Source organism: Larus michahellis, chromosome 4 (assembly GCF_964199755.1).
Source record: "Larus michahellis chromosome 4, bLarMic1.1, whole genome shotgun sequence".
NCBI classification, from domain to species: domain Eukaryota; kingdom Metazoa; phylum Chordata; class Aves; order Charadriiformes; family Laridae; genus Larus; species Larus michahellis.
In genome coordinates, this window is record NC_133899.1 from 63140243 (window position 1) to 63167327 (window position 27085).

Sequence of the window (27085 nt, forward strand, 5' to 3'; positions counted from 1 at the left end):
ATGCGGCTTTCGTAAACCCTCAGTCCTGAGGTCACAGGTTTCCTTTTACTGCTGCTTGCTTCTTCCCCCCAGGGCAGCCCAGATCACATGTAGTTCTCGAATTTCGGCAGTAGGTGGGGCTGGAAAAGCAGGATGGTTTAGGTCTCGGTCCTCCTCTGATACCAACAAAGATTTTAGTGCTGAATCATATCCAAAAGTAGGTATTACTTAAATCCCAATGTGATTCAGTTCCCTCAGCTGACTCTGAATTTCTGAGATCTTCATACAACTCTTCCTGAGTTCATTCATGTCATTCAAGCTGCAAGAGTTGGGAAAGGTGTATAATGGCAGTGTATTTTCTGTGTGTTTCAGAGCAGCTTCCTACAATGAATTGCTTGTTGTTTTTTTTTCTTTGTCATTAGGGATTTAAATTAGTGATCTACCTAATTCTTATTGCAGTTAAGAACTGTGGGAAATTAGGGTATGCTAGAAGTCCCACTAGCTGAGACACAGATATGGAAGTGTTTCCTGTCGGTCTGTTTTTACAGCTAAGAAAATCTTTGGTTTTGCTTTGTTTTCTGCAGCTATTTGATGCTGTCAACTGCCTGGCAAAAGAGAATGCCCGGTTGCTTGTGCTGGGCCGCAAACACATGCTGATTAACTCTTCAAATTGGAAAAGAGAGGTTATGAAGGAGATGCAGAATAAGGCAGACTTCTTCTTTGCTGAAAATATGTAAGTTTAAGAAAATGGCTAAATGTAATGGAGATCAATACCTGATTTATGTGCATTTTAAATCAGCATAAACAGCTGTAGTTCTTAGTACCATTAGTAGTATCTCCATCTCTGTGTGAAAGAGAAACATATCCCTTGCTATACTTGCTTCAAAAAACAATGCATATTAAAAGTTGCATTATGAAGAATTTCATCACTTAGAGTCATGTTGACATCTGTATGGTTTGTTAGGATTTATAACTGTTAAAACCACTGCCAAGACCACAGTGGCCTGAACTTACAGAACACCTGATAGCATCAGTGTACAGTCACAGTCTGCTGTGTTAGCCCTGCACGGGGGGAGATGCCGTTCGTGCCTGGCCAGTATTTCTTGGTAGCCCAGGAATGTGGAGGGTCTGGAGTGCTAACTTCCTTGCTGCTCCCAGAAGAGAATATTTCTGTGAGTGGAAAGAGACCCTCTGCCTCTCTAATTTAAGAAGCACGACCCCCTTGCTTTTGCCCATTCAAGCCTGTCATTGTCCCTAAAGTGTGTACTTGCCTCCACCACAGTGTCCCCTCTCCTTGCCCTGCTTTTCTTATATAATGAGTCTCAGTTTCCCTTCAGTTCCAGCTCCACCTAGTCTTCATCTGAGTTGGGCACTGTTGATCCTTCACCTGTCTCTGCCGTTTCTTCTGTGATCCCAGTTCACAGAACTTCTGACCAAGTTCCTTGTCCCAACAGCTCGTCCAAGTCTTTTCTGTCTGGCGCCTTGTTTCAGATCTGTTCTCCTTCATCCCCTCACCAGTTCTGGCTCTTGTTCTCTTTGCTGTTGAATCACATTGCTTTCTTTCCTGCTATCTGGCCACCAACAAAGGGGACTCTTACTGCAGGTTGGAAATGCTCGCTAATTTCCTGTCTCACCACTTAGTATTACAGTAATCCACAGCAATCAAAAAGTGGTTTCAACCAAAATTCTACTCAGGTCTTCCAGATATAGGGTATCTCATGCCCACTATAAATGTGTTTTAGAGATTTTTCCCTAAAATTTTCTCAGTTTAATAGCAGCTAATGTTGAATATATTTTCCAAATAATCACAGTACCTTTCAAAGTATATTTACCCATACAAAGATGAAGATTCACAGATTTGTGTGCCTATATTACATTATTATCAGTTGTGATGACTGATTGTATTCCAACAAAGTTTTAGGGGTACCCTTGTGAGTTTTAGCAGTTCTGTTCCACATAGCACTGTTAAGTTATGTGGCAAAAGATTGTATTGTTGTATTATCAGATTGTGATAGGAGGGAAGAATACTCGGTGTAGCATACAGTTATTTTTATTGCACCCAACTTTTGGTGCCCTGTGGTAAACAGAAGTTTTTTATTTTACCAGGGAAGTAGAGTAGCGATGAGAATTTTCAGTGCTGCTGATGAATAAATCTCAAATCAGCATTTGATTCATTTCCTGCAACCGCTTACTGCCTTGTGAATGACGTCTGTCTTTTCCATTTGTTTTGTTAAGCTCTGAAGATGATGCCTTCTTGTTATATGCCACTCTGCGATCAGGCAAGCACTGCAAGTTTGTTACTAGAGACTTCCTCCGGGATCACAAGGCTTGTCTTTCTGACAGTCTGACGCGTCATCTGTTCCGTAAGTGGCAGCGTGGACACCAAATAGTGTTTTCCCCTTCTGCAGGAGGAAAGCGTATAAATTTTACGGTAAGTTTTCTGCTGCAATCAGAAAGCACACAGAGCATATTCATTAAAGATACACAATTTCAAACTCTGAAAGCAATAAGATTGTTGTTGGAGTCTAAGAAATGGATTTGTACCAATGGGCTCAAAATTCCCATGGTTACTAAAAATTCACTGTATTCACAAAGCATTGCACAAACATAAGAACTGCCAAAGAGACAAGAAATGCTGCCTAAATGTTTAAAATGTAAATGCATGGGTGTGTATATGAATCTTTCCATTGCTGTAAAACATAAGTGCCAGTATTTTTAAATTTATTTTAAACTTTGAAATACCTTACTCTCCTCTGTAGCACTATTATAAAATAACATGCTTCTAACTGTACAATAGAATTTCTTTCATCTTTATTTTAAGGAAGCAGGAAAATACAGGTATTTCAGTATTCACTGTAATACCAGCCTAACATATCTATAAAGTTCCATGAAGGAAAGCCCGTAAGTCTTCTAAGCATAGTATCATCTTATAGCTGAATACTGCTGTTATTGTCTAGGAGACATGTATCCTTGTGAGCCACGAAGAGTACATTAATAGGAGTGCAGCTGTTCTAAGATTTTTCTAGGGAAAAATTCATCAAATGACATTCCATATCATGCAGGTTTTTGTTATCTGGTCTGTCTGCATTGTTATCGCTTACTTAAAGCAATACTGCACCTATGCAGATTCATTTTCTTGCTGTTCTGCTTAAAATTGTAAAATAATATTCATCATTACAAAGAGACCATAGAGACACAGGCTTAAAAGAATGACAGCCTTTCGTTCAGTGTTGCCATATATACGTTTCTTTTTATGGAACCAAATACTGAATGTAGGGTTACCTGAGTAACACAGCTTTAGCTACACCTTGTTTCTTTCTTTTGTACAAAAGGGCTAGTAATTATCACATCCTAATTCCCATACAGGTGATGTGGATGATTGACATTCCCAGTCGTAGCTGTCTTCTAGGTTATTCTGGAAGCTGCTGTCACGGAAAAGTAGACTTCCAAGACTGTACATACAGAGTGGCTGTATGTTCTGAGAACTGTAATTGCCAACCAGTAATGTTTCTTTTGTACTTGTGTTATATATGTTGAGTTAGTATACCTGTAACATAACAGACAAGAAAAATAGTTTATTATATTTGTTCGACTAGACACTCTTCAAAGTGTTAGTGATTAACCCTTTTCTTACATCCTCCTCAGCAGAGCAGTTCGATTCTCTAAAGAGGTACACTGGAAGAACAAACACGAGAGGTCATTAATGTCATTAAATCCTACCAGTTCAAGCCTATAAACTCCACATCCTGAGTTAATTCCCATATGATTTCATTTAACTGAACAGAAAAACAATCATTTTGCTATTTCTAGATATTGAGTGCTTTATGTTCAAGTCATTATTATCTGGTGGTGATTGAAGACATAATTTTAGGCATTTATGATGACTCCTAGACCACAAAATATTAAAAACGTTTTAGTTTTTCCTCCAGCACTAAAATTTAGAATTTGTTTGGTGTAAAGAAATCAATGAGAGTTGTTAAAGGGATGAGTCTATGGAGATTTCTAAGGTAAGTGTTGGAAGTTATAACTACCTATAACTGGTATTTTAGTAATATATCATGTAAATTCTAAAAAAATGTTTTTATCTCTTTTTATCCAACAGCCTGCTTTCAGTTATGACTGTGTGGTACAGACTACAGGTGATACATGGCATATCCCCTATAAAGACTCTTTTGAGGAAAAATATTCGTATGAAGTACCAAGAAAATGGCTCTGCATTCAACAGCAATGATGAAGAATGTAATTGCACAAGCTGAAGCCGCTTTTTTTTTTTTAATGACTATTACTGACTAGGAGAACTCAGCAATACAATTATGGGATTAATGTGTGAGGCCTATAACTAAAGAAAGTTCAGTAACTGCTTTTTGTCAAAATCATTCCTGCAGTGAATCTGTTAACATCAGTGGTGGTCCAGCAGGGATGAATTAGGTCCATTATTTCCATTTTTACAGGCAATTTCTGTAGCCTCTCAATGTGATTTGAATTAAAACTTGGTTTTCCCTCTTGGCATTTCAGGTTGTGTTTTTTTAATAATTTTTTTTCCTCAAGCTTTTCATCTACACTGAAATTCATAAACTCTGTACTTCAAAGAAATTAAGCAGGACTTCCAAAGTACCTTCAAAATGGGCACAGCTGACCTTGCCCACATTGTATGTCACGCAATGGAGCTAATGAGGCCAAATGGTATGTTTACCATTTGCCAGACGTACATAGCCCTAATATTTCCTCACACCAACTAGAATTCATTTGATCACATAGAATGCAAAAGATTTGCTGTTGCAACATATATTAAGATTCTGATTGGAAGAATTAGGAAACAACCAGTGGGATATTGTGTGGCTCTTCCACGCTTTCAAATTTGCTGCTTCTGACAGGGTTTCGTGTCACTGGAATAGTTTGCTTATGGAAATACATGATTTTTCTAAAGAAAAATTGATCATAACTAGTAATTCTTACAGGCAGTAACAGGACAAAACTGAATTTTGTACAGATATTTTTATAAAACCTATCCCAAGTTATAAATAAAGCAAGAGAAATTGTGTATATCACAGGAAAAGTGTTGGAAGTTATTATTTAGAAGTGCTTATATGGTAAATGTGTTCATTAGCCTGGAGAAGAGAAGACTGAGAGGGGATCTTATCAATGCCTATAAATATCTAAAGGGCAGGTGTCAAGAGGATGGAGTCAGGCTCTTCTCAGTGGTGCCCAATGACAGGACAAGGGGCATCGGGCATGAGCTGGAACACAGGAAGTTCCATCTCAACATGAGGAAAAATGTACTTTGAGGGTGACCAGGGCACTGGAACAGGCTGCCCAGAGAGGCTGTGGAGTCTCCTTCTCTGGAGACATTCAAAACCCACCTGCCTGCGTTCTGTCCAGCCTCCTCTAGGTGAACCTGCTTTGGCAGGGGTTTGGACTAGATGATCTCCAAAGGTCCCTTCCAACCCCTACGATTCTGTGATTTATTGCACTTACCACTTTAATGCAAACTTTTCTCCCCAACAAAACATGGAAATGACACATTAATCTCAGATGAAAGATCATGTTTTTATCACATTTGTCTTGTGCTTGTATCTTCATGGGCCTCTGCTGGACCCGTTCCAACAGGTCCACGTCCTTCTTGTGCTGGGGACTCCAGAGCTTCATCTCCAAGCTCATCCACTTACTGTTTACCACATTAAAAACACATCAGCGAGAACAGTCTTCCTTGGGGTCCTGCAACACAGGCTCTGACTCTCATATGTTGATCAGAGGTGATGAACACTAAACCGAAGTTACGTGACTGCTCTTCTAAAACAAACCCGTACTTTGGAAGCTGATAAAATTGCTACATAGATGGAAAAAGCTTCTGGAAACTCTGTCCTGAAAGTAGCATGACTTCCACTCCATCATCTGTGTGGTATTGAGCAACTATTACTCTTTCCTTAGTCTAAGTCAAATATTGAATCTTTGATTCCAAACACTTAAGGATTTTCTTGGTTACTTTTAGGCAATCAGGGTAAATGCTTGATAAATACTTCCATTTTCCCATCCCCTTTTTCTCAAGGGAAAGAAAATCTGACATTAAACGCTGGTGTTATAGACTGGAAAACTTCTGTATGCGGAAGGACTGGGAGGGTGGGAATCCTCAGCCTGGAGAAACAGAGGTCTTAAGAGACATGGAGGTTGTGGGAATTGTGAGTGTTGCGGAGGGGACACAGAGGGATGGGATGTTCCAATGCAAAAGCGGCATCAGATGGTGCTGGCAGGTGGAAGGCTAAGATGAGAGGTGAGGGTTTGGATGAGACCACACCACGCGTTGCTCTGCTGAGCAGCTCTTTGCCACATCACGTCACGGGTGCAAGGGGTTCACCTGAGCTCAAGGGGAGACCGGTGAGGGGTATGAAATAACCAGGTGTCATCTCTGCCGTGGGAAGTCCCTCCGGATGGTGGGGGAGGGAGGTGTATCATTAAAGGCTCTCTAGTCTTGAGCCTTCTCCTTGGGCATCCGCTTCTGGCCACAGCTGGAGATGGGGCATGGTCCTGGGCAGGTTCTGCCTCTGACCCAGCAGAGACGTCCCTGCGTCCTGGCATTGGCCGCGCGCTGCAGCTTTGAGCGGTTCACGCCTGCCCACCAAGGGGACAAATTCCGTGTTTGCGAGATGTTTCATTCTCCCAGGGTATGAATAAGCAAGGGAAAGTACACTGAAAAAAATTCAAGAAAGCAGGCTTTTAGTGTATGGCACACGCACGCAAAACGCGCCTCTGATCTGCTATTTCAACAAAGAGTAAGCTCACCTAATAATTATCTTTTAAAATAGAGGCATGGATACCAAGCCACAGCTTTTCCAACTCTTTTAATGACCTGACTTTTAAAAAAACAAAACAAAACAAAACAAGAGAAGAAACCCTTCCCACACAGCGTAGGGGAAATCCAAACTGCTGAGAGGCAAGAAGCGCGTACATTCACGGGGTTAAACTGGGGGAATTCCCCTTTGTACTGGACACCGATAAAGAAGTTAAAAGTCTTTTAAACACTCCATTAGGCTGCAGCTGCGGCGGCGGCAATTACTCATTAGGAGTATCTGAAACACCTTTTTTCGCGGTTACTCTATTGCTTTTGCTTTAAAATTATGCGCGTTGAGGAGGACACGTTGAAAAACACTCTGTTTAGGCAGTTCGGAGGGGTTTCGTCTCCCCGGCTGCCTGCGCGGCTCGCCATGACGCTTTTCCCCCGCTTTCTATGACCTACCGCTCACGACGCGGGCGGCATGTCGCGACAGAGGCTGCTGTCGCGCCCCCCCCCCCCCGCCACGCTGCGCATGCTCAGAAGGAGGGAGGGGCGAGCGGCGGCGGGTGCCTCGGGCATGCGCAGTGGCGGGGGTGGAGCGTGACGCTGCGCGAGCGGCGCGTAACCCGGAAGTGCTCCGGCGGGAGGCCTGGCTGCAGTGGCGGTGGTGGGGCCCTGCACGCTGTGAGCCCCCTCGGCCGCGCCCCCCCTCCCCGCGCCCGCCATGTCCCGAGGCTCCAGCGCCGGCTTCGACCGCCACATCACCATCTTCTCGCCCGAGGGCCGCCTCTACCAAGTCGGTGGGTGTCCGGCCCCGGGGGATGCTGCCGCTGAACTGCCCCGTCACGGGCCGGGCCTCCACACGCCGCCGCCACCGCTTCCCGCCCAGGGGGGCTGCGGCCGGCTCGGAAGGCCTCCGCCGAGCCTGGCTGCCTCTGGGGCGGGGGGAAACGTGGCGTTTCCCGTGGCCGCGGCGTCTCGGATCCCGCCCTGCCTGTTCCCGCCGTGCGTGGGGAGAAGCCTGGAGCGGCTGCGATGCCGGCCATGCCGGCGTGGGGGGCTGGGAAAGGGAATTCTGCGTGAAATAAGGAAAGCTGAGAGCCAGGGTGGGCCCTCTCGAGTGTCCCCTGCCACGGGGAGGCACCTCCTGTGGTTTCCTGTTGTTTGATTTCAGATGCTTGGAGACTGAACTGACAGCTGTCCAGAAACTGTTTGTTCTCCCTGAAGTGTTTCTTTCAGTTTATTGTGCCAGGCTTATGAGTATTGTGTTTTGGAATCTGAGAACTACAATAGCTGTTTCAAATGGGACTTGAACAGCCTCAAACCCTGCATGCCAGAGTAACAAAATCAGTTTTTAGAGGTAACCCATGCTCTCTTTTGTTACACCTGAATGGCGTGTGTTCTGTATGTCATGGCCTGTGAGATAGCAGCAGCCATCCTTCGTTTCCAGGCTTCTTTGGACATTTTGCAATTAAGCTGCAGCTTAGCTTCATCTTCTTCTTCTGTAGGCCACTGAAGCTTTTATTCATATTTTCACGGTGTACCGCATTCTGCAGAAGAGCCTTATGGTGCTCCTTCTGTGGAATACTCTGTAACAGCATAGTCAGCTCGCAGTCTGGCAGGACAATTCATTGAGAGCGGTCCTGGAGGATCCTCACAACAGGGCTGGGTGAATTGTTTTGACAACATCATCCTGATGCCATCTTCCCCTGGAGTTTCATGGCTCTTCCTCAGCTGCAGTGGCTTCACTGCATGTGCATTGCACAGCATGTCCATACATCCGACTGTTCTTCAGGAAAGGAGTTTGCTGGGACTAGACTGCATGAATTGTCCATGGTAGTCAGTAGTTTCTTTTGTGTCTTCCTGTCAGCTTTTCTCAAGAAGATGGCTATGTGAAATAGGCTTCATGGACAGGTGGCCCCATCTCGAGCAGTCCTTTCTCCAAGGAGCAACTAGGAAAGTGCCCTGTGTGCAGGTGTGTGTACACAGGTAGAAAGTGACCTGTACTAGGTACCTACATACAGGTGCTGTCTTACACCTGGAGTGTGTATAAGGCTTGTATGCAACTTGCATAGTAAGCTTTATACATATGGGTGGTAGGGACAGCACTTCCTCGGTGGTTCTATGATAGAGTCATGGTCTCCAACCTTCTGTTGCCATTAAAACAGGCTATTTGGTCTGCATTGCCTTTCTGGCTCTATTGCAGTACTACTTGTTGGGAATGGTTTCTGCATCCTGTAGCAAAGAGGAAACTGAGCCTTGGTTTTCTACCTCCTGGGTATATTCAGCCATTAGGTTAATGTGTGAGAAATGTGAAAAATACCTTTTACTCATGTCTTAGAAGCAAGTATCTGCATGTGTATTTGAGAGCCTCTGCACACAGCCTGAAGCTGTCTTAAAGATATTTTGAGTAACTGTGTGCTTTAGGAAGAAAAATACATAAGTATGCATAGCTAACTTCAGGCAAGGATGAGCTCACTCTACCTGCAGCCAGGCTGATAACTCAGGCATGGTGCCACATTAGTGTCTCTGTTGGCCAGCATCTAGCCACAGCATGGGCAGAAAGCTCATGTTTGCTTGTGGTCAAATATCCAAATCTAACTTTTTTATTTCTTTCTTTCATTCTTTTTGAATCCTGTACATCCTTGTCCATGTGCTGGATTCAGATTAACTAGGTGCTCTCAAGGATGGGCATGGACACATGTTGCTTTAAGGCTGCCTTAAAACTCGAGGTTTTTCTGGAAGTTGGCAGTACCTGAAGAGAGATTTCCAGCGTAGTGATATTGGACTGAAATGCCTGTGCTTTGCCTTACATCTGTCTTGTTCTTCCAAAGCTCAAAAAGCTCATGTGCCTTTGAAGCGATCTCATATTAGAAAAGTAATGTTATTTTATACATTTTTCTTGTTGCTTTGGTTAAAATCCCTCAGAGCATCAGTGTTGTCTTGCTATCTATTAGTTCCAGTCGTCGAAGGTGATGTTTCATCTAAGTGGAATTTTAGGAGGTAAAGAAAATTATTATGGTCAATTTTCTGGCTGTTGTGGTGTACTTGAGGAACAGCAAGGGAGTGCTGTTTTCAGAAAGAACGTGTGCAGTACTACTGAAATACTTGCATAGCAGAAAATAGACTTGAAACACCCCTAGCAATTTGGATTTGTTATATTGTAAGAGCTACTTCGCTCTTTGGCTTGTCTCTTTGAAAACTGAGCAGTGCAGATGGTAATAGGAACAGGGTGAGAAGGGACTGCAGCTCAGCAAGCCTTGTCGTCAGTACTTGTGAGCAAAAACAGTTTGTAAGGGCACCTATTCCTGCTCCCACCTAAGTGTCAAAGAACCACAGAACGGTTGAGGTTGGAAGGGACCTCTGGAGATCATCTGCTCCAACCCCAGGGGGCTCAAGCAGGGCCACCTAGAGCTGGTTGCCCAGGGCCATTTGCAGATGGCTTTTGAATATCTCCAAGGATGGAGACTCCACAACCTCTCTGGGCAACCTGTGCCAGCGCTTGGTCAGCCCTCACAGTGAAAAAGTGTTTCTTGATGCTGAGATGGACCCTCCTGTGTTGCAGGTTGTGCCCATTGCCTCTGGTCCTATCACTGGGCACCACTGAAAGGAGCGTGGCTCTGTCTTTACACCCTCCTGTCAGTTATTTGTACACATAAATAAAAAAGTGTTGCAGAGTCCAGTCCCGGGGCTTCAAAGATGACCAGTTTGTGGGCAGTGCTAGCTCACATCTCACTGGATTCTGTGCTTTGCTGTTGGCTAGCACTGGTCATCCCGGGGAAGGCAAGTGAAGAGGTGAGCGGAGTTGTGCATCTAGCGGAGAGAAAGGGGGAGCATTCTTTATGGCATGTTTGGGTAACCAGTAAATGCTCAGATGCCTGAGAGCGTTGAATACATGGCGATCAGCCCTTCCATAACACTGACTCATCAGATTGAACATCAGGTATTGCAAGAGCTGTTTTTTCATTTTCAGATTATTCCTCTCCTGTTATGCAGTCTCTTCAGTAGATTTGAATGCAGCTTTTAAAACAGCTAAGTTTAATGCTCACGTTATTTTAGAAGACAGTTCTAGCAGTTTGCTGCACTGTTGGTTAGACATGTTCTGAATTCCGTTTTCATTCACACAGCTAACAAAAAGATCATCTGCATTCAGCTGCTGCCTGAAACTTGCCTCTCCTATCCAGGTGTTAGGAAGTTCTGAATGATTATCATGTGTTGCCAGACAAACGATTTCTAAAGTTGTTGTTCCTGAGGGTTTTGAAACCATTAATCAAGGGAAATTTATTTAATGGATCATATCAAGTAAATCTTAATCTGTTGTATTTATCTGAATAATGCTGTTTAGTTGGCATGTGCATAGTTTTCATTTTAAAAAGTGAATAAAAGCATTGCAGTGTTTGAGTGTCAAGTCAGAAAATGTGATAGTAAGGTTAAAACCAATCTTCTGTGCTTGGTCCATCATTACAGTTTTCATCTGTATCAGTTAAAATCCGCAAAAGAAAATTACATCCTTTCAGTGGTACTAATGCTTGAATTACTAAACTTCTGCATGTTAAGAAGTCTTATGTACGGATTTACAGTTAATGTAGGTTAAGGTTGAACTGTTGGTCAAGTGCACAACAGCTTTTTTGTTTTCAAACAAATTCCGTTGCTGTTAAGCATTCTAACTGAACAAAAAGGCAAATTATTAGAAATATTGAAAGGAAGCAGTGATAGTGGTTTTGTGAAGAGTGTCAATGACTTAGTTCCCATCAGAAAGTTCTTGTGTGCATTGTACTAAAGACCTTAGAGACACAAAGTGTTGCACAAGTATTAAAGAATTAAAAAGACCAGAACTTAGTGAGACTTCTGTGTTCGGGGGAGGTGTGTCAGTTATTTGTACTAGTATCTCTAACGCTGTTTTTTATTAACTTTTACAAACTTTTCTAGAATATGCTTTTAAGGCCATAAACCAGGGTGGACTTACATCTGTAGCTGTTCGTGGGAAAGATTCTGCAGTAATTGTAACACAGAAGAAAGTACCTGTAAGTAGTCTGGTTTTGAGGGGGCGGGAGGCTGGAAGGAGATAAGAAAAAAAAATGGGGGTGAGACTTTGCAATATTGATATTAATTTATTAGCATTGACATATATTGCAATTTGGATTGAATATCTTATTATTGTTCTGCTTATTGCAAGTTCTAGCTCCATTTAGTGCTTAACTGTGCATTTCCTCACCAAGTACTGTAATATTGGTTTTCTTTGTAGCTGTCAAAGGGCTAAAGCTAAAATATGGAGTCGGGCCTGCTGTACTCTGGCACGCATACATTACTTGGGCTTGTAAGGGCTGAGCTGTCCATAATCAGTTCCCTGATTTCTTCAATTCCTACTCAGAGAAAATGTTATACCAATAGCATGCAGAACAGGTTTTCATGAGTGTTTTAGCACAGTGGTGATGTATTGTTGACAAAGGAGGAAAGCCCATGTGCTTGAAGGGCAGCATGCAGTAAGGGCTCAAGTTTTTGTATGTGTGCACTCAAAGTTTCTTCAGAGGGAAAAGGACTTTGATGTTGGTTGTGCTCTAGCCTTTTCCAGATATTGGGGTTTTTATCTTCCTCATTCTCCTATTTCTGCCTTCATATGCCTAGAGGAATAAATATTAGAGATCCTGAAAGACAATTTTTAGCTGTTAGTTGATTTTTTGGGTCTCTTCTGTAAATACCAGAGCATCCAGAATGTGTCTTTTTTTTTCTACTTGAAGGACAGTGTTTACTATTAGTTTATTTCTGTTTCCTATTTAGGACAAGTTACTGGATTCCAACACAGTGACTCATTTATTCAAAATTACTGAAAATATTGGCTGTGTGATGACAGGAATGACAGGTATTTAATTCACCATCTTTTATAAGTATCTGAAGTGTGTCAATTTTTTTATATAGTTCACCAGGTTTGTATCACATAAAACAAGTAAGTGCTCTAGGAGATTTGTTCCACTCAGTCTGGTTTTGGAGAACTTGTCTAGTTCTAATATGCATATTTAAAGACACCTTAAAGTTGAGCCTGGAATTTGCATTCTCAAGCAATGCGAGGAATAAATGTGGTACATGTTCAGTGAGATTAATATTAGTTCTTTCTGCCTAGCTGACAGCAGATCCCAGGTGCAGAGAGCCCGCTATGAGGCTGCTAACTGGAAGTACAAGTATGGCTATGACATCCCTGTGGATATGCTGTGTAAAAGGATCGCAGATATTTCTCAGGTCTATACGCAAAATGCTGAAATGAGGCCTCTTGGTTGCTGTAAGTATAGTGTATGAAATTGATCTTTTCTCTTTCTTGTCTAAGCTTGCAACTTCAAGTATAAGGAATTCTCACCCATTTTCAAATTGTGCGAGATATGGATGTAACTGAAGGAATAAGAGGGATGAACAGCCAAATGAGAGGGAAGTTTTGAATTGGAGTCACGATTTTACCATTGGCTCAGCATTTGAATTGGAATAAATGATTTAGCCTCTTTTAAAACATGCGATACTATTTCACCCGAGGTTTTGGAGCCTAATCTGCTTCTGCACAGCACAGTGATGTGTTTGAATGGGAGACAATCTTTTTACTGGTGTCTCTGTTTGGGTAAATATCACTGATAAAACAGACATATGGAGAGTGCAATTATGCTTGTGCAGGTTTTGTGGCTTTTTCATCTAAGTAGTATGTATAGGACAAAAATCTGCATAATTTTTGCTCTTAACCATGATATATATTTATATATTTATATAATATAGAGAAGTAGTGCTTAAAAATCTTTCACTTGCAAACATTCTACACCGGTCTTGTTTTAGAACAGCAAATTCAGCTTAAATAAAAAACCGATGTGTGTAAAGTTGGGTTTTCCTGGTCATCTGTGTGTTCTGAGGTTGGTTCTGACTTATTTTTTCTCTTAGATTTGGCTGTGAGCAAGTTGTAACCGTACTGTTGGCCTGTCCGGGAACTGAGATAAAAGACAATGTTTCCTCAATTACTTTTTCATTAAACATTCTGTCTGGGTTTCTTTCTGTTTGCTTGGGGTTTGTTTTTTTTTTTCTTTTAAGGAGAATAGTTTCAGAATTGATGAATCACTTCTCGTAATCGTAGCAGGCGCTAGCACTTCTCACTAAAGAAGTAACATTTCAGGGTTGCACCACAGTTTCCATGATGGGGCAATTTTCCTGTGCTTGTAATGTTCAGGAATGATTGTTTCTTTCTTCCATTGGCATTTCCCATGCCTTGATACTACTGGAAAGTGATTATTTTTATGTTTTTAATACGTGAATAAAAATGGTTTTTTCTTAACTTTCCTTAACCATTTTTGAAAAGACGATGGGAAAATTCTTTCTGTTGTAGTAAGAGCTGCTCAAAGCTTATCAACTATAAGTATTAGTTAAAAGTTACGCAAGTGAAAAACAAAAATCATTTAAAACCTTGACCTTGGTCTGTTTTGGGTTTTTTTGCAAGTATTGCTTTTGAGTTATTTTTTATATCCATATTTAGACTATACAACTGTAAATCTAGAAGTGTGGGTGAACACAGATGCATCTCAGTGATGTGACCAGTTTATGTTTCTTGAAGTCTGTCCAACTTGAAAGCATTTAGTCAAATGGTCTTCAAAGACTCAGTTTTATGTTCTGATGTTTCCATGCTTAATTTCATATATTATTTTTTTCCTTTAAAGAAAAGAGAAAAAGGAATGTAATGCAGTCTTTTCAGGATTACAGTTGAGAAATCTAAAGTTGATCTTTTAATATTTATATTAAATTCATAGTATTTGTAGAGTTGCTTCGTGGTAAAAGGTACATGTTAATACAAGTATTGTTTACACTTTTAAAGTGTCATGCAATACGCAGGAAGAGAACTGTGGCTGGTTTAACTTTGTATCGGGATTAATAATTTTGTATTTCCTGACTTTGTGGTTCGCTACAGGCTGAGCATGGCAAAAATGTTTCCACGTTTAATGAGTAGCCATCTTTGGGAATTATAGAAATGTAGTTTGCGCTAAACCGAGTTGCGCACCTGGTAACGCGACGCTGCTAAGAAATGGCAAATTAGAGATTAAGAGGAAATCATAGCTCTAGGTGTTGGACTGGTTCCTAAAAATGTACCGCTATGCAGTTTTTCACAGGAGAGGAGTATCTATTCTATTCTTTAGTTAAATGAAATTGCTGAAATTGGGGAAAAACATAAATTAACAAATTTTCTCTTCAAGGTATGATTTTGATTGGTATTGATGAAGAACACGGCCCTCAGGTATACAAGTGTGATCCGGCAGGTTACTATTGTGGATTCAAGGCCACAGCTGCAGGAGTTAAACAGACAGAGTCAACCAGTTTTCTTGAAAAGAAAGTAAAGAAGAAATTTGATTGGACATACGAACAAACTGTAGAGGTAGGCCAGCAGAAGGAAATAGAGATTTGTTACAGTATTTTTAATGAATATGCTTCATGTATGCTTGCGATACAGAGGAATGGGGTTAGGCATTTCATGTTTTCTTACAGTTCTGTGTTGCTGCCAGAGCAAGTATAGCTATTCCAACCAGAAAATCTTTTGAAGGTAGTTTGCAAATGTTTAAATAGTCGTTTAATCTGCTCTTTCTGCTTTATCTTTGCTGAAGCAGAATCTGTCATTGTAGCACTCCCACTGTAGCTGGTGGTTAGTTACTGCAGTGCTTGATTCTGGGGATGCCAGTGCAATTTTGTTTTAGTGGCACTTAAAATAATCTTCATGTTAGAAAGCATTTTAGGAGCGGGGTAGTGGTTGTCTGTCAGTTTAGTAAATATAACACCGGTTGTTACACCTACTGTGAAAACTGTTGTTCAAGGCCTATTGTAAAAAATGTATTCTACTCATAAAATAGGTCAATGAACTTATTTTATAAATCATACTTACTTTTTTCACTTACACTGTAGAGATCTGTCTAAACAGTCCTCTTTCATGGCCCACCTATTTCTCCTGCCAGGCTTTGTTCTTGACTCATAATGTTGTTTGCTGCATCACAAGATCAGCAGCTGAAATAAGGAATAATAACCTAAGCAACGGACTCCCCTGTAAGATTCAACAGAGTACTGTTGAGATTCCTGTGAATGCTATGCAGATTCAGACCTTCAGCTAAATTACATCTGAAGTCTACATTACTGTGAAAGTACCGTTTAAACAGAAAGTTCTTCAGCATAAACTCTTAAGTTTTATACTTATATCTTAATAAGTACTGATTTCCTTAATAATTTCTTTAAAGAGAAGTTCGTGAGAGGGTTAAAAAATCATAGCATACTGAAATTGAATGTATTTGAAATTCCCTCAGAGATCCTTTTTTATCCTGGCTAAGTATTTTTCACATGAAATATATTTTTCTATCACTGCTTGATTATACTGAGCATGTTTCTTAATTGAGCGGTTGGAGGTAGATGAAACAGTCTTGTCATATTCTTGGTTTTAATTCATAAAACCTCCATAGTATGGTGCAGATACTTGATTGGTAATTAATCTGCCAGTCAGATCCTGGATGCGCTTCTGTACCTTTTTGGTGTCATTGTGAAAATGCTGAGATTGTGAATGTAGATCAGACACTGTTACTCTGAAAGTCAGTAGTGACAGGCAGAAACGAAAACAAGAATCGTGTTTTTGTAATGTTCTTCAAACACATGCCCAAAAACCTTTTGTTTTTTTTTTTTTTTAAAAAAAAAAAGCTTGCAGTGTGTTAGAGGTAATGCTCCAAGGATAAGAATTTTGTTTGGGGTTTTGGGTTTTTTTTGTTTTTGTTTTTGGTTTGTTTTTTTTTTTTTACAACTTGTCAGTCTTCTGATAAGACATCTATATAGTCTCATAGAATTATTGTAGAATCAATGTGTTATCAACATATTGAAAATAAACTTTAGAAAAGTCTTGTCTGGTGTTTGACACCTCGTAACACACTGCTGCTCAGAATTACATGCCAGCATGTCAGAATAACTGATCTGATAAGCATCTAGCTACATAACTGTTTCATGAAACTTCTTTTTGCGTTGAATCATCATTTTAGAAATACATCTTTAGTGTTATTGTGACCAAACTTCAGGGTTAAGTATGAGTGAGGTTGCAAAGAACACCTTTGAAAACAGGTGATGATTGTGGTGGGGAAAAAAATAAGCCATGATGAAATGCAGCTTTTAAAAACAGCCAATGTAATTTTAATTACCAGAAGAAAAGCCAAAATGGAAGCTACGCAAGTGGTATGTGCTTTGAGTAATCTTGAACTGTAATGATGATGTCTGTCTTGTTTGCCACTAGTGAAATACGTTCTGTCCTTGGGACGCGGGGTTTTAAGTTTTGCATGGTAAAGGGTTTTGGTTTTGTTGTGGTTTTTTTTCTGCTACGAAAATGACATGTCCCTTGGTTTTTTGTAGATTGGGCTTTTTAGGGAGAGGACCGTAGAGGGACTGTATTCTGTAACAAGGAGAAACTATTTAAAACTTTTCAGCAGAGGTTTTGAGGTGGAGGGAAATGACTTAAAACTAGAAGGAAGGGTAGTTGTTAATGCTATGTCTATTAAAAAAAGAAAAAGCCTTAGTGCTTTCTGTTTAATAATAGTTTCTTTGTCATTTTTCAGACAGCAATAACATGCCTGTCTACTGTACTATCCATTGATTTCAAACCTTCAGAAATAGAAGTCGGTGTAGTTACAGTGGAAAATCCTAAATTCAGGTAAGTGATCAGTGTTGATAAAACTTGGCGTGTTTCTCTCGTTATGTGCAATTAGTTTTAACTTCTTGTGTAGTGGTAAATAGAAAAAAAGATAAATGTCAGAAGTTGAAGTTCTGGAGGTTGGTTTGTTTGGTTTTTTTACTCATAACTCTTCAAAATGTGTTGGGGTAAAAGACATTGTTTAAAAAAAAATAACAACATGGTTTTAAAATGTTTGACATGGTTAAGAGATCCAGTAGAGAAAAGTGTTGCCTTTTGTTTCTTAAAAGGGTGTTGCTTCATGTGATGATTAAAACGTAGTTACATGTGGTCTAGATGATTTTTCATGCTTTAAAGAATAAAAATTCTTCTTTGTACTAGTGTCTGGAGTCCACTTCCAAATCATAGTCATGACAACTAATGCAGTAAAGTCTGTTAAAACAGACTTTATATTAGGGAAAATTTTGCAAGTCCCTTAATTTTTTTTTTAATCCTTTTCTAAATGGGATCTTTTAATTACTCTTGCTCATCTTGTAATTGTAGCAGTTTTTAACATCTTCAGTATATAGTTAATAGATTAAGAATTTTTATGATGTGGAATGTTTTAATTTTACAAAACTAAAAAATCCTGGATTTAAAAATCACTGCAGTGATTTGGAACTGACTGAACTTTTCCTTTCTGAGTACGCTGCATTCCCACCTAATTCACGTGTTCTTTTTCTGCCATTTGTTACCTCTTTGCTCTCTAGTGCCTTTGATTCTTCCTTTATTTTTCAAAAAAAAAATGGAACGTTGGCCTGTGGCCCTGGCAGCAGGACTTTAAATAGCTGGCAGATGCGTTGTATAAAACTTATTTGTGTAGATATTAGGTTGTAATATTGCAGCTTAAGGGGAAGAATCATTTCAGCTATTTAAGATGACTTTTTGTTCTTTCAGGATCCTTACAGAAGCAGAGATTGATGTGCACCTTGTAGCTCTGGCAGAGAGAGACTAATTAGCATTCCCGGTTCCATTGTCTGTGCTTCTGGCCAGAATATTTGGTGAAAAGAAAACACTTATTAATGGCTTTAGATTATGGGTGGAAAACAATGTTCACTATATGATGTATTTTACTCTGTACAAATAAAACAGAGGTTTTTGAAATACTTGTGTCTCCTTTTAATGTATTTTTTTAACTTTCATTTCTATGACATTCTCATCAAAATGCTTGATGACTTCAAGTGTTTCTGTGATGATTGCTTGCCTTTTAGTTGTATTTTAAGAGAAATTTTATACTCTGCACTGTATTTTTCATCTGAGCTATTTGGCTCCTAGTGTGAAGATTTCTATCAGATTATGTGGGGTGTGTGTCTTGAGATTAATTCTTACATTTACATGCGTTCTCTTCTTGCCCTGATGTTGAAAGGCTTATAACATTACTGGTTTAACTGCGGGGAAATCAAGAGGATCTTAATATTTGCTCAGGTTTGTATGAGGATTAGGACAAAAGTTGAAGGAAAAAACTTGAGCTACGATTCCCAGTGCATTCCTTTAGATTGATTTATTTGCGGTGCAGGTAGTGAATTTAAAGACATCTGCTGTAATTAAACAGCTCTGTAGCTAACATTTATTTAGGGGAACAGATTCTATATGTAGTGTAGTTTGGGATTTTGGCTGTTTGCCACCTACCTGGTTTTGAGGCCTTGAGCAGTGTCAGAAACGACACTGGGGCTGTGTGCGGCCAGCAGGCAAAAGTCCATCAATAAGAGTGTCTCTGGGAAGCAGTTCCCCTTGCTCCTTTAAAGTTCTGGGTTAGGAGAAAAGAGAAGACCGCAAAAACACAAGTGAAGGTGAAGAAAAATGCCTGTTTGTTTTGCTGCAATTGCAGAGGTTTCAGCCTCAGCAGCAAAAAGGGAGATAAACAAGAAGAGATGCTGAGGAGAAAGAGGACATTACCAGGCACTTTTAGCTGTTGGGTAGACATGAGAGTCGTCTTGGAAGAGTGCCAAGCTAATGTGACTTATCTCCTGACCTTCATTCCTCTGCCATGCTATTCCTATATTGTCTTTAATTACTCCAAAGTTCTCTTTAATTATTTTTTTTTTTTGAGATCTTTGGGTAAGGCCTCATAAGTCATCAGAAACTGGGATTGCTTAATTATTTTTTTTTTTTTTGCTTTACAGTTAAAGCCCCTTGAATGTGTATTTTTTCAAGTTCCTTGTAGTAAAGGAGATGCAATTATGTGTTTGGTGGCTTTAATAAGAGATAACGCTAACTTTTTGTGGCAGCTGAGTTGAGCAGATTCAAATGTACTGTGAATTGGTGACTTTACAAAGATTCCTGAATTGCCATTTGTGCCTCCAAATTTCAGCTCCCCTCACATCAGATAGTGCAGTATAGATGGTAAGATGAAGCCACGCTTGCTTCTGGTTTTGGGTTGGTTATCTGAGAATCCTGTGTGGTTTTGTGCCACAATTGGCAGAACAAATACTGATGGAACATTTGGAAAGGTCTGTGTCGCTCCAAGAGACAGCTGGGTTTCTGAAACTTCCTAGGACCTTTCTTCCTAATACTCCAGTTTTATAATAGCCTGAAATTTGAGTAGACTTAAGTCATCGTTTACTCTGCCGTGAAATATAATCCACTGATACTTTGGTCTTGATCTTTATGTATGTATATAAAAAACTTCACTAATGACTTCTTGAACAAAACAAATTAAAAAAAAAACTATGACAGTTGGGAAGCCGTATGGCTAGAGCACATTTGCATAGTATTTAGCATTAAAACTCCCTGCAACACCCTTAATTCTAAGTTTTGGAGCTTGTATATGATTGTATAACTCAGGTGGTGGTTCTGAGAGCAATGGGTGTTTGTTCATACCATGTGCTTTTGCAATGCAGAACATCCCATCTTGTGTTGAGAACATCCCATCTTGTGTTGAGAGATGATGAGTTAAGCTGTCTGCAATATATTAACTGGGAATATTGCTTTTTTTTTTTTAATAAGTAAAGTTAAAATTGCAGCAACTGAAATGCCATTTTTGTTAGTATTTTGTCTTGTAGTGAGAATTCCTGGCACTCTTTTCATACTAATGATAGGGATTTTTCTTTTTCAGTCAAACCTTTTTGTTGTTTAAGATAAGGCAGCTACGCAGATGGGGATGCCTGACCTGATGGGAAAACCCCACGTATTGCACATACAGACGATGGCATTCCTCGCACCCTGGAGCCGACAGCACCTGCAACGAAACTGCATCAGCCGTGGCTGATAGAGTTGATGATACCGTACCTGGTTATCACCTGCCCTTCCAAACCTGGCACTTGCAGAGAAACGAGAGTATGCAGGACGTGATCCTAACACTTCTGGTTTGGGTAGAGCTTATCAAGAGCGATAGCAGAGCTGGGCTCGCTCCCTGCGTTTGTGGTTTGTTGGGCCAGTGCTGAAAACTCTGGTAGATGCAATTGGAGTGTGAAAGCACCCGTAGTTCAGCAGGAATAGGATCGAGTCTTACTCGCAGCGCGCTCTCGTTGTGGTGTAGAGTGTAAGGATGCAAATGCCAAGTACACGCAGTCAGCTTAGGTAAATCAGTATTTATTGGACTCGGTGAAAAGCATCTGGATTTCTTAGGAGCAACCCCCCCCAGCCCCAAGGGGGCCCCAGGAGCTGTAACGGCATGTATTACAGACAGAAATAGCTTAATCGGGAGTCTTAACATAAATAGTCTGTGGGTCATCAGGAGCTGTCTGTGTATTCGTCCTGGAAACAAGATCTTAAGGCAGGCGGTAATGAACCTCTCTAGGATTTCAGATACTTCTTAAATGCAACATGTGGCACTGAATCGACCTGTAATAGGCAATGCTAGACCATACCTTTTCACTGGAAAGCCTCCAGTGATGACAGTCTAAGCTACATCTAAGGTAGGTGAGGAGTTCAGGTGGAGCAAGCGTGTGTAGATATATTACAGCCATTTTAATGACATGGAATAACATGCTGCATTCTTCTCTGCTTTCTCTGTCCTGTTTCTCATTAAGCCAATGTCCAGGTGAACCAAATAAATATTTTGGTTCAGTGCACATTGGTGGAAGTGAAACGAAAGAAGGTCTGTAGCTTGCTGGCATCTGCAGGGGAAAAAAAAAAAAAAAAAAGAACTTTCCCACTATTATTTTTTCCCTCTGACACAGAAGCAAAGCCTGCTATTTTGAATACTGCAAAACAGCAGCCTTTGTTGGCTCATGAGATGAAGTTTTGTGAAGTGTATCCATGACAGTATTCATGTTTTCTTCTAGAAAAAAACATACACTACCAGGATAATACCAGTAGGGGCATTGCTTTTCCTTTTGTAATCAGTGATGTTTTTCTTTTTTTTTTTTTTTTTTTTTTTTTTTTCAGATGGGAAGTTTGTAAATTGTCATAGCTTGTTCCAGCCAGTTCTTGGTAGTAACAATTTGTTCTGTTCTCTTGTTTTGCTGTAACCTAAACTATTTGGAAACAATGCAAGACATCCTGTAGTTCAGGATCTGTTGGAACAGTGAACTTAAACCTCTCACGCCCAAACTAAAACAAGGATCATCACATGCTTATGCAAAGCTCCTTAAAATAGTGTCTGGATTTTGTTTGTTTATCATGATTATCACATTTAAAAAGAAAAACAAAAATCTCAATCAAACAAAACCCAACACTTTTTCCTGTACTTCGCACCATGTCTGCACAGATAAACTTGAATTTCTTAAATGACTGTCAAAACCCTCAGTTAGTAGCAATATTTGCTGCTGTTCACCAAGCTGTTCTTAGCATAGCAATCTTTTTCTCTAATAGTAGTCTTATACTTGTCACCACCATCTATGAAAATTCCGTGCTACAATGTTAACTAAGGGAACAGTACTTGACTGCAAACCCAGTGAATAAATAGAGCCAGCACATCACCAAGTCAAAATTCAGCTCACTCTGTTTGGCAGAATTGAGTCATCTACGCAGAAGTGTGTGCTTCCATGTTTTGGGTTAGTGTTTTTCTCCTGGTCCTTTTTAGAACGCATCAGCCGCAGCTGCGCTCCCCGGCGCCGCAGATGCACCGCGCGGCCCCGCTGTGCAGCTCGTCGGGGCTCTGCTGATACAACTGACGTTGAACCACGAGCCTCGGGAGTAAAGTGTCCTAGCTAAGGCATAGTATGCAGTGCAGATTAGGACACACAAGCCAATTTTTATTTTTACTTTTTTTTACCAGCAAATTATATCTGTTTGTTTTCTGTCCCAGAAAACTGCCTGTTGTGACACCCACCGGCACAGAGATTTGTGAACATAAGTTATTTATCCTTTATGGGATTCCTTAGACTAGAAAGTAACCCTCTCTCAAGTTAGAGAGTCAAACTTGGTAGCTGTGGATAGAGAAACATGGCGTGAATGTGCATGGACTGGGATTGCGTGGTCAGGAATGGGAATTCCTTTGGGTGGCATCTGATGTTGCTGTGATTTTTGCAGGTACTGTTGTCCTCCTCCCTGTTTTGATCCCAGCTATGTCCAGTCTCTCTCTTCAGCCAGGACTGGTGCTCATTTACATTTGTAACGGCTGTTCTCTTTGCTGAACTGGTGGAAAACGTTGTTTTGTTTGTTTCAGTTCCTTGTTGGGTCGGTGACCTCAACGGGCTCACCGTGGGATCAAGTTGGCTGTAGTGCTGGTGTGAAGGAGGGAAGAAGGAAATGGGATTTCACTGCCTCTGGTTTAAGCTGCTGTGGAAACCAAAGCCCGTATCACCGAAGGAACGGGAGTAGCCATATCTCAGTATCCCCTTGACTGCTCTTTGACTTAAATCTATATAGAATAATAGAATCATTTAGGTTGGAAAAGACCCTTGGGATCATCGAGTCCAACCATCAACCCCACTCTACAGAATTCTCCCCTACACCATATCCCTTAACACCACATCTAAACAACTCTTAAATACATTCAGGGATGGTGACTCCACCACCTCCCTGGGCAGCCTATTCCAGTGTCTGACCACTCTTTCTATGAAGAATTTTTTCCTAATGTCCAACCTAAACCTACCCTGCTGCAGCTTGAACCCCTTCCCTCTTGTTCTATCACTAATTACCCGTGAGAAGAGACCAGCACCAACCTCTCTACAATGTCCTTTCGAGTAGCTGTAGAGAGCGATGGGGTCTCCCCTCAGCCTCCTCTTCCTCAAACTAAACAGTCCCAGCTCCTTCAATCGCCCCTCATAAGATTTATTCTGCAGGCCCTTCACCAGCTTCATTGCCCTCCTCTGCACTCACTCCAGCACCTCGATACCTCTCTCGTATTGAGGTGCCCAGAACTGGACACGATACTCAAGGTGTATGATAACACCTGGTCCACCAAAGGGGTATTTGCCTCTGTCAGCAGGTGACGTAAGCCTTAATTTGAGCAGCATCAAGACTACCCCTTATCTAAGCAGGGTCTAGTCTGAAGAAGGTTTCTTTGGGGATGGTGCTGTTACAGCAGCTCTTCCCTTGTTCCTCTGCTCCTGTACCCATTGTGTAGCCCAGCCATTTCCAGGGAATGTGATTTGGAAATGAGTCTATGTTTTAAAAAAATAAAATTAGATTAGAAATTTCATCCAGAGAAGTGGCATGAACTGGGTTTGGACACTGGTTAACCTCAATCCTGGTCCTGCAATAGTAGTACCAGCACAGGGGGCAGTGCAGGACAGGATCCATAAGTGGGGTCTGGTTACACTGGTGGTGCAACTGGTAGGTAGGAATGGCAGTCAAAATCCTCCCTTGTAAGCAAATATTTTTCATCGGGGGGGGGTTATTAGTTCTCTGAATCTGTCAAAGCCCGCTTTCTGGGATCTAAGAGGAGGCAGCGGATCTCACTGGGCAGGACAGCTTTAGGGCGTTTAGGAAGGTAGAACTTCCACCAAGGTGGCAAGAAAACCTACAGCAAGCTGGCTGCCAAAGGGTTCGGCCGCCTCGGGTTGGGTTTTAACGAGGGCGTGATGGGCAGCGTTTCTTTTCGTTCCCTGTTCCATCTGCATCCCTTAAACCACTTGTAGCTGTGCGTACCTTTAGGCTTTGTGAAGAAATGTATTTGCGTTGAACGTTAGCCTAGTTTCAGTTAACAGTATTTGGAAATGCCTGGCTGACAGGAGGGAAAAAAAAAAAAGAAGGTATTTCTAACCTAAGGATGTGGTTAACCTTGAAAATAGGCTACCAGGTTAGCTTGGTTACTCACTGCCCCCGAAGGTAACAGGATGTGCCTGTAAGAAGGCTGGAGGGTTGCTGTGGAGGCTGTTAGCAGGAGGGATGGGAGAGAAAGGAGGATTTTCAGGGATGACCGGGAATTCTGCCTGACTTGCCATGGGTTTTGTGGCGACTCGCCTGAACCCTCAGTCTCCAGTGGATTTCCCAGCCTGTAGCCCCCGGTTGCTCTGACTCGTGGGTGTCTGCGTGCGCGAGATGCTTGTTGAACGCTTGTGAGGAGATTAGGTGATGATGTTCCTTATTCTTATCTCCAGGAGAAGTTTCCATTACTAACCTCTCTTACCTAGTAACAAACCAAGTAAATAAAGTAGAAAATAGTGCAGAATTAACTTTGTAAGGGCAAAAGTAGTTATATCCCTTGGGTGACAACAGTGCTCACCAGGAAGTAATTTTTTCAATTTTTTTTTTCCTACTTTGAGTACTTTGCACTGACACCTACATCTTTCTCACTCCAACGCAGGAAACAGACCTGAGCTCTTGTGTAGGTAGCTCAGCGGGGGCATCTGCCTAAAATGCAGTAATGGTCCATATGTTCAAAGGCAAGAGTTAGAGATGGGCTGCAAAATAAGTCTGTAGAGCAGGGGAAAAAAAAACCAAAAAACAACCCAAAACCCAGATGTTGTGAATGTCCTGGCATCCATGTGAGGGTTTTGATGGTCTGAAAAAGGGCATAAGGTTGTCCAGAAAAGGAAGATAACAAAAAGAATTAGTGATAAGTAGCATTACAAGTGGCTTATATTACCAGAATGAAGTAGCAAAGTCCTTCCCCTTCAATTTTAAGAGGGGGATTTAGTTATTAATAGAGAAAAAGAGGATAAAATGGATTTTTCTTCTCTCTGATGCTAGACCTATCGACAAACGAAAGCACGTGCAATGCGTTCAGCAGGAGGACAATTGAGAAACCGCTTCTGTTGATGAAGCACATACTTGCAAAATGATGTTACAGCCCTTATTTCAAATGCAGATAATAATGAGTATGGGATGTTTTCCCACTTTGGTAGCAAATCAAAACACATACCGTGGCAATACATGAACGGTTGTGCTTTGTAACAAGAAACGATGTGTGTGGGTAGATACGTGCTGTAATCCAGCTCTGCTGGGAGTGCAGGGCTTTAAAAAGGGCTGGAGAGGCCAAGGTGTGCCGCAAGAGCAGAGCAGCTGAAGGGGCTTCTTTCAGCTCCTAGGCTCAGGTTCATGATGTTTGGCTCTTGGCATGAACAGGCAAGGGTGGGGGTCCACAGCATCTTCACCAGATCTAAGTTGGAAACAGCTGCCTTCAGTCACTGTGTGGTGCCATGCCACCACAGAATGGTCAGGGCTGGAAGGGACCTCTTGAGATCATCTAGTCCAACCCCCCTGCCAGAGCAGGGTCACCTACAGCAGGCTGCACAGGAACGCATCCAGGCGGGTTTTAAATGTCTCCAGAGACGGAGACTCCACCACCTCTCTGGGCAGCCTGTGCCAGTGCTCTGACACCCTCAAAGGAAAGAAGTTCCTCCTCATGTTTAGGTGGAACTTCCTATGCTCAAGTTTGTGCCCGTTACCTCTTGTCCTGTCCCCGGGCACCACTGAAAAGAGCCTGGCCCCATCCTCCTGACACCCACCCTTTAAGTATTTATAAGCGTTGATAAGGTCCCCCCTCAGTCGTCTTTTTTCCAGGCTGAAGAGACCCAAATCCCTCAGTCTGTCTTCATAAGAGAGGGGTTCGAGTCCCCTCATCATCTTGGTAGCTCTCTGCTGCACCCTCTCCAGCAGTTCCCTGTCCTCCTTGAGCCGGGGAGCCCAGAACTGGACACAGTACTCCAGGTACGGCCTCACCAAGGCAGAGTAGAGGCAATGGCATCCACATGATCGCAAGCTTGACCCAGTTCAGGGAGTCCATCTGGGCCGGTACTTGTCCCTTCTTCACTGCAGGATTAAGTTTCGCCTGTCTCGGCTCATGGGCTCACCGCACGGTTGCATGAGCTCCAGCGTTTGTAAAGGGGAGAGGATAACATCTTGTGGAAACAGGGAGGGAAGGACACAGTTCAGCACAGCCCGACAGAGTGCAAAAAGCGCACCCCTCGATTTGATTGTGCCACATACTGCAGGTTGCCATGGTTTTATTGTGTTGGTATCTTAAACCATTTTGAGGCGGATAATTACCTAGGAGAACAAACAATTGCTCCTTGCCAAGTTTCCGCGCATCGCGAGCTGGCGGCGCCCGCCAGCAGTACAAGTACAATCCTCCAGATGGTACTTCAGCCCACTCTGCGGGCACCTACTCATTCACAGCCAGCCGAAGCGTGTGAAACTCTTTATGCCGGTGCTTCTTTCAGTTTTGCGTAAAATGGGTGGTTGAAAGGGCTGGATTGAAGACCTGCGGTTACCGCCTGGAATCGTTCCTGCTGGTGAAAGGCTGGAGCTCCCTCCCTCCGCTCTTGACAAATACGGCGGAGCTGCTGAGACAGGTTTGCCGCGCG

General features: G+C 41.7%; 2 protein-coding genes and 1 long non-coding RNA gene across 5 annotated transcripts in view; 2 read left to right on the forward strand and 1 right to left on the reverse strand.

Annotated features, from left to right (window-relative positions):
* Positions 1–4486, forward strand: part of PRORP (protein only RNase P catalytic subunit) — a 53727-nt gene extending 49241 nt beyond the window's left edge. For all 3 annotated transcript variants that reach the window (XM_074585151.1, XM_074585154.1, XM_074585153.1), the window contains exons 6-8: positions 564–712; positions 2215–2410; positions 4082–4486. In XM_074585151.1, the coding sequence (XP_074441252.1) occupies positions 564–712; positions 2215–2410; positions 4082–4210 (474 nt within the window). In that variant the 3' untranslated portion in view covers positions 4211–4486. The remainder of the gene's footprint in view (positions 1–563; positions 713–2214; positions 2411–4081) is intronic.
* Positions 1750–7306, reverse strand: LOC141742566 (uncharacterized). The gene is made up of 4 exons (XR_012586748.1): positions 7211–7306; positions 5455–6663; positions 3262–3526; positions 1750–2381 (listed from the first exon to the last, which is right to left on the reverse strand). It is a non-coding gene; the product is annotated as an uncharacterized LOC141742566 (long non-coding RNA).
* A 10-nt stretch (positions 7307–7316) lies between these two features.
* PSMA6 (proteasome 20S subunit alpha 6) lies at positions 7317–18553 on the forward strand. Its single transcript, XM_074585161.1, has 7 exons — positions 7317–7548; positions 11678–11772; positions 12527–12608; positions 12867–13022; positions 14959–15137; positions 17335–17429; positions 18345–18553. The coding sequence occupies exons 1-7, from the start codon at positions 7473–7475 to the stop codon at positions 18400–18402; spliced, it is 741 nt and encodes a 246-aa protein (XP_074441262.1). The 5' UTR covers positions 7317–7472; the 3' UTR covers positions 18403–18553.
* The last annotated feature ends 8532 nt before the right edge of the window (positions 18554–27085 follow it).

Bases quoted from the DNA above. Each gene is read 5' to 3' on its own strand.
- PSMA6 (XM_074585161.1), top strand. From the start codon at position 7,473: ATGTCCCGAGGCTCCAGCGCCGGCTTCGACCGCCACATCACCATCTTC. The intron at 15,138-17,334 runs GTAGGCCAGCAG...GTCATTTTTCAG, and splicing joins CATACGAACAAACTGTAGAG to ACAGCAATAACATGCCTGTC. The intron at 17,430-18,344 runs GTAAGTGATCAG...TTGTTCTTTCAG, and splicing joins GTGGAAAATCCTAAATTCAG to GATCCTTACAGAAGCAGAGA.